The 7,187-nt window shown below is 42.3% G+C and overlaps 1 protein-coding gene across 1 annotated transcript in view; it reads right to left on the bottom strand.

Annotated features, from left to right (window-relative positions):
• Window positions 1–324: 324 nt before the first annotated feature.
• Window positions 325–7,187, bottom strand: part of Acot12 (acyl-CoA thioesterase 12) — a 43,921-nt gene continuing 37,058 nt past the window's right edge. Inside the window, exons 12-15 of the mRNA XM_051182953.1 lie at window positions 4,797–4,930; window positions 2,981–3,109; window positions 1,593–1,719; window positions 325–949 (exon numbers count right to left, since the gene is read on the bottom strand). Of these exons, the coding sequence (XP_051038910.1) occupies window positions 800–949; window positions 1,593–1,719; window positions 2,981–3,109; window positions 4,797–4,930 (540 nt within the window). The 3' untranslated portion in view covers window positions 325–799. The remainder of the gene's footprint in view (window positions 950–1,592; window positions 1,720–2,980; window positions 3,110–4,796; window positions 4,931–7,187) is intronic.

The raw sequence follows: 7,187 nt of genomic DNA, 5'->3' as shown, positions 1-7,187 counted from the left end.
AGCAGGATGGCCTTAGCCTGTGTCTTGCTCTTATCTAATGGAGTTACTCAGTTTGGCAAAGTCATCCTTTGATGGGGCTAACCTGACACATTCTGTTTAATCTTATGAGTTAAGACCCAGCATAGTGTAGAATGATAAACGTTGACATCTAGGGAATAAAGTGCTAATGGGGTAGCTATAACGGAGAGTTCAGTTAATGTTCTCTTTGTAATATCACACTTTACAGGTGCTTGGTGTGCATATATATAGAAATAGATACTAAATTGGCCATCTACCTGGAATATATGTAAAGTGACAAGAGTAAAGTAGTTCCTATTACCAAAATTGATTGGATTCCATTATGTTTTAATGCTTCCTAATTTAAAGTCCTAAGACATGGAATACATCTTCTCAGAGACCCCTGGCAGAGATGTCTGCTGCCCATGGAACAATATTCAACACCCACCAACTTTAAAGCCTTCTATCATTTCACACTTTATAAACACATCATTGCAGAATACATATTGAAATTCTGTGATCTGGAGATGTCTGTGAGAGTTTTAACTAACTTTCTGACATTTTATAGATCATGCAGTATTGCATCAGGCAGTTTCCCAATGTCTGTACAGTAGGGTTTTGAGGTCTTGTAGTTTGAATCCAAATCACCAGAACATATGTTGGTTTTTAATATCTTCATAACTGTGATTGCTTAGGCTGCCATTAAATCACTGCATGGCCCTAAAGCTTGCCAAATGAAAGGGCTAAGGACACTTGGAATTAAACCTGGGAAATTAAATTACAGTAATTGAGGGTTGACCATTTATAACACGCTTTTAAGTCCATCATGAGCAGCATTCTCTATGAATTTTATACAAGCAGCTGCAGCTTCCTCAATGGATTTTGACCAGCCACCAATATTGCCAGCAAAGTAAGGGAGGATGCTGTCTGACATCTGATTTAGGTACGCTACCTGTGTCAAAGAGAAAATACAGCATGTTGAGTTTCATTGACTTGGAAGATTTTCTTTTCTTTTTTATGTATTTATTTATTTGTTTATTTATCTTACTTTACATATTGATCCCAGTTCCCTCTCCATCCCTCCCTCCCTCTCTCTTCCACCCTCTCATGCCCCCTGACCACTGTCCCATCCCAACCCCACCTCCACTCCACATGTAGGGTGATGTCTTCCTGGAGGGGTCATCGAAATCTGTCAAGTCATTTGGAGTAGGAACTAGGTCCTCCTTCCTGCCTCTGGGTTAAGGAAGTATCCCTCCATGGGGAATGTGCTCCCAAAGTCCTTTCATGCACCAGGGATACATCCTGCTTCCACTGTCAGAGGTCCCTTAGGCTGCCTAGGCCTTTTAACTGAGACCCATGTTCAGGGGTTCTGAGTCGGTCCAATGCTGGATTCCCAGCTATCAGTCTGGGGACCCATTTTCAATTGTGAGACTGAAACTGTTGGGGAATGACTCTGGAAGGAGGAGCCAGGGGGTCTTTTTTAGCAAGGACACATGTTCTAAGGCTAGGATTAATTAGGAGAGCTAGGTGGGAATGAGGAGGGTTTCCCGTGTCTGTGAGGATGAATTAAGGCACAAATATTTCATCAAACGTACGGTGCATGAGCTGCTGTTGACAGCCTCAATGAGAAACCCGGCACATATGACCTCGCTTCTGATGTACTGTGGAGATGGCGGGATGGACGGCAGGGAAACTGACTTCACTGCCACAATATAAGTGTTACTGAAAGAGAAGAGCATATGTAAGATAATTGTCAGACGGTAAGTTTCTATGGAAATTTATACTGGCATTTATTAATTTGGTTTTGTGGTTCTAGGGATTAAATTTAGGGCTTGCTGCACCCTAGGCAAGTTCTCCAACACTGCCTTCATCCCTAGCCAATGGGTGACTTCATTGTCCTGGCAGGAAGGAGGTCAGAAAACTAGACTCCTCTGGATGAGTGGTTCATGATAAAAATAACCAAAGAAATGAAAAACCTTCTCTATAGCGACCTTCAAACATAGGGAATAAGGTACTTCACAAGGCCTGAGCCCGGAACCACTGAAGTTTTGTTGTGCCCTGAAGGGTTATGATCTCAGTTTCCCATCATTTTTCAATTAAAAAGAAAACCAATATTCAAACAGTAAAGAATGCAGTTCGCTAGAAAGTAAAAGTGGTCTTTCAGTCTATGTTAGCTGGAATCCTATTTCCTGCCACATGAGTGACTATTCTCATCTTCCATGTGCAGCTCCCTAGGTTTTATTACTGTGTACCAGCACCGTCAGCAAACACACACACAGGTTGTTATACAAATACAGTCACTTTGCAAGCACACTCAAAACTTGACTTTCCACCTAACAATAAATATTTAGAGATGTTTTTATATTTGTGCCCCCAATAACTACTTTCTCCTCCTTGGAGGTAGCTTACTGCTCTGCATTGTGTATTTATCATAATTTATAAGATAGACATCAATTTATTTGTCATGTCCTTTGACACGATAGAAGATGCTGCAATGAACACTATGTACATTAGCTCGCATGTGTAGATAGGTTTATTTGGGACTCGTCTCTTTTCATTCTATGCTCTATGTGGTTCAGGGTACATGGGAAGGCCACGTTTAAACTCTGGCCCATGGCCTTAGCACACAGTAAGCCAGTTTGGACGGCTAATACAGCGTGGACTTTGTGAATTCTAAGCCAATTTCTGGTGTTGTTGACTTTTGTTGACTTTACTGATAGCAAGAGGTCTCGAAAACTTTTCAGATACTCATTTTAGTCTACATAGAGCAAAAGGGGAATGCCTTCGAATGCCTATGGGTCCTTTGTACACAGCTGACAGTGAATGAATGCATTTTAAAATGGTAACTAAAGATTCATATATTTTGAAAAACCCAGATGACTATGACTAAAGACTAGAAACCATCCATGATGACTTTGTTGTGTTCATAGCCTTTCTTTTTAGCAGACAGGGCCTGGACACCAGAGGAGCTGTATGTACTCACTCATCTTTGAGAGGCTTTCTTCTTGACACAAGTACTACGAAGTCTTTGGGTTTGTCTCCATTTGCCACAGAACAGGTGATGTAATATATCAGATCATCCTCACTCACGTGGTTCACGACCTCACAGGTTCTGTGTGGACAGAACAGTATTCAAAGACATGCTTCCTGTCTGCTAGAACGAGGCATTTGCTTCCCATATTTATTGACATGATCTCCTCCTTGACACTTATATTCACTTCTTCTGCTGACACCCCCACAGCACTCTTGAAGGCTGACATTGGAATAAACTATTTGCTCAGAAGGAGTAATTTTGCATCTGCTGGAAGGTGTAGGCTGTGTGGCTCCAAGATCACTTCCCTCAAAACTCCAGAGGAAGCTTTTCACAAAATTATCTTTCTCTAGGGTCAAATAAAACATTTTGAAGATGAGTGGGATATAAGGCTGGTCCCAGCACTCAGGTAGAGATGTAGTATGCTGGGAAGAATACTAACTTTGAAGTTAACCCACTTGCTTTTGACTCTTAGACTGCTGTTTACTGGCCGAACTATGTTAGGCAAGTCATTTTATCATTTTATCTGCATGCTGTAGTTACTAGTGTCTAGGGGGTTATTGTGGGAGCTAAATGCAAATGCTTGATGCAGATCCTGAGTCTTTAGTAGATATACAAGAAAAGTTGGCTGAATTGAAATGAATTCACTGGTTTCTCCATTCATTCATGTTCAATTTCAGTGGAATGCCCGGTCAAACAGAATTATGACAGAAACATTTAAAATAACTAGTTGAAAGACAAGGTGTCTGAGACGCTGCAGTGTCTGTAACTTTGAAGGCTAGACCTGAGTGTAATCTGTCACTGCAGGGCAGCTAACAAGGCTCAGAGTTCCACAGTCATCCCTAGACCTGTGGCAACACCAAACCCTTTGATGCTCAAGTCCTTTATATACAGCAATAGTATTTTCATTATAACATATGCATATCATTCAGTATTCTCTAAAACATATCTAGATCACTTATGCAATATAAATGGCATGTTGAGAGTTGCTACACTAAAGAAAGAAGTCTATATAGGTTCGATGCTAACACAACCCCTCACAAACCCATGCACACATGCTTGCACACACACAACATTTTTTTTTATCCAAAGTGTTTAAATATGCAGATTGGGACCTGTGGATAGGTATAACCAACCATATTCCAGAAAAGTTGGAACGGAAGAGACAGCTCCAGGAATGAAGAAACTGAAAGGGGTAGGGGAGAAGGTGGGCAAGACGGTGATGGGATGGATGGGAGCGAGACATGATCAGATCATCAAGACAGAGTCAAGAGAGAGCAGCAGGCGGTGCCTTCCTGCAGGACTCTGCTAGCTGCTCACTAAGATTTATGTCTTCACAGGAGAAGAGTTCCAGGAAGACACTGGATACTTCCCCAAGAACCTCGAGGCTGTGTATTAAAGAAAAGGAGGTGGGCTACTGAGCCTGGCCGAGCTGGATTCCAACGCAGGTCCCCACGCGGTGGGCAGTGCAGCCTTGCTAGGTCTCAGAAATAGGAACAGTGTCATCTTTGAAGTTGTCAGTAGTAGCAGAATAGATGTGAGCCACCAGTGCCAATTCAATAGAAATGACAAACAGATGAGTGTAATAATTGTTGCTTTGCACGTCTCAGTATCACCTGATGTCTGGGCAAAGCGAGCTCTGGAACTCCTCTAAATTCTTGAAATGATAAATACATCATGCATTGGGCAGTGGAGATGAAATGCAAATGAAGTTACCTTTCCCACAATGTCAGGCTTGATTAAGAAAAAAATTTAAGTTTGTTCTTACATGTAATGGGGGTCCCACAAAGGTCGATTTGTGAAGTCGGACAAGAGATGATAAGCCGTGTGTGCTGGACTGCCAACACGCTTTTCAACCTTAACAGATATGGCATCTTGCTCTTCCAGGGTATATATTTTTATCTAAAAGATATGAGGAAAAATTACAAGAGAAAAATATATTTTTGCTTTAAAAGGCACTCACATACAAATGCACACACTCATTTATGCACACACTTGAACTTGGAGTCATAAGAGCCTGTACCAGGCAAAACATCTATCTGCCTATTGAGTACTAAGAAAGCCAAACACCATTTCACCTCAGTCTCAGGTGCCCAAAAGCCTGAGTTGGATGCCAGTTCTGTGCTATCCAAATACTATGTGGGTGGTTAATTTGCATCATAGTTTTTCATGAAAAATGAAGACCAAAAGCTTTTCTGCTTTTATCTCTGTGATATTTCCTGCCTCCAGACACTAAAAACAGGGGCTGTCATCAGGGTGCTAGACAGGCCAGTGCCCCCTACCCTAAAACTTGAGAGATAAGACTATGAATTACAACACTCTCCAAGGATGTCAGGCATGTCTTGAGTGGTTCAAAGGTGCCCAGGAAACAAGCCAACAATCTCTAGGACAAACTCAGTTTCTCAAAAGGACCCCTGGGACACACTTCTTCCCCACAAACCTTTCCTTGCTTTCTGAGTCCCACGGCCAGTTGCTAACATGTAGTACCTTTTAGATAAACAGGGGCATTTGACATATACTTAAACATTAATATCATTTCTGTGGCTCTCTTCCTTTAAAAAACAATTATGAGATCTTTGTGCTCAGCTAAAAGCACATTTCTATTCTGCACATTTTCTCCATCGCTTTCAGGGTATTTTGAAGTTAGTGTTGAAATTTTCCATCTTATAATCTATTCCCATGGCAACAAGCTGTGAGAAGGCAAACAAACATGAGGTTAGGGCTTCAACCACAGAAACCAAGCAGATGGAAAGGAACCAAGTTGTGAAGAACTGACCTTTATTGAAACACATCCGTATCTCAACATAACATCATCCTCACTGTGACAATGAAGAAATGAGAAATCAACTACAGGAAGCTTAGGCAGCAAGCAAGCGATTACTCGCCTCTGTAAAAACACATCCCTTTCAGGCCATATGTATCTTTAATTCCAGCTTGTAAAGAAAGGCCTGGCCTAGACTGTGAGCACTCATCAAATACAACAAAATCAGATGGGCCCTGTATGGCTGCCATCAGCACAGACACAAAAGGAAATCTACTGGTGAAGATCCCCAGAGAAGCTTGGTGACCAGGTGTCTCTCTACCTGTGGTATGCTGCAGAATTGTTGGAGACAGCTGCATGCTTGCTTTGGGGTTGACAAGGTCTTTTTTGGTGAATCAGGGTGTGGGAAACTAGCCTATTGGGCTGAACACTTGCTTAGAGTTGATCATGGTCCCCTCCTGCCCACACTCCTGAGGTAAAGCCCTAACCCCTTGAGCCTTGTCATGTGACTATATGGAAATGGGGTCTTTATCAATATGATTGACTAAAATGAAGTCATATTGCAGGAAGGTAGGCCCAATTGACTGATGTCTTTATAGAAAGAGGAAGATGGACACAGACGTGCACACAGGGAGGGCACCATGTGTAGATCAAGGTAGAGATTGGGTGATGTATGTATGAGCCACGGCTCAGGGAGAGGTGAGGAGGAATTAATGTTCCCTCCTCACAAGCAATCAGCCTGCTTACACTTGATCTCAGATACCCCCTTTCGGAAGAGAGAGCCCACAGATTCCCACTGTTTAAGTGACCCAGTGGGCGGTCCTCTGTCGTGACAGCCTTAGGAAATTAAACCAGTGGTTTTCTAGTCAGCTGCTCTCCAGCTTGCTGACACATTTTATCCTTGAGCCAAAAGGAGTAGCCACCATTAAATTCTACCTTCGCAGATGGAGCTCATTGACTTGACTTATCCATAGTGGATGAGTGAATGGCATATATACCTTCCCAGGGAAGATGAATGTAGCAGAAAGTCCTTCTTATTATCCTGCTACCTGAACCAATGTTATAGATGCAAAGGAGACAAAGAAAGGCAGTGGTCCATTTTGGCTCTCTTTAGATTTGCCAGAGAAGAGCCACTGTAGAGGTTTGAATGAGATGCTCCACATAAGTCTCTGGCATTTGAAAGCCTGGTCTCCAGTTGGTGGAACTGTTTGGGAAGGATTAGGAGGTGTGGTCTTGTTGGGGAAGGTGGAGTGGGACGTAAGGTTTTTAAAGCCCATGCCATTTCCAGTGTGCTCTCTACCTCTTGCTTGAGGTTGAGATGTGAACTCTCAGATGTTCCAATCACCCAGTATAGACACTACCCCTCTGGAATGTAAGCCCAATGAAACATTTCCTTTT

This window comes from Phodopus roborovskii, unplaced genomic scaffold (genome assembly GCF_943737965.1).
Source record: "Phodopus roborovskii unplaced genomic scaffold, PHOROB, whole genome shotgun sequence".
Lineage (NCBI taxonomy): Eukaryota > Metazoa > Chordata > Mammalia > Rodentia > Cricetidae > Phodopus > Phodopus roborovskii.
This window is presented reverse-complemented; position numbering and strand designations above follow the sequence as displayed.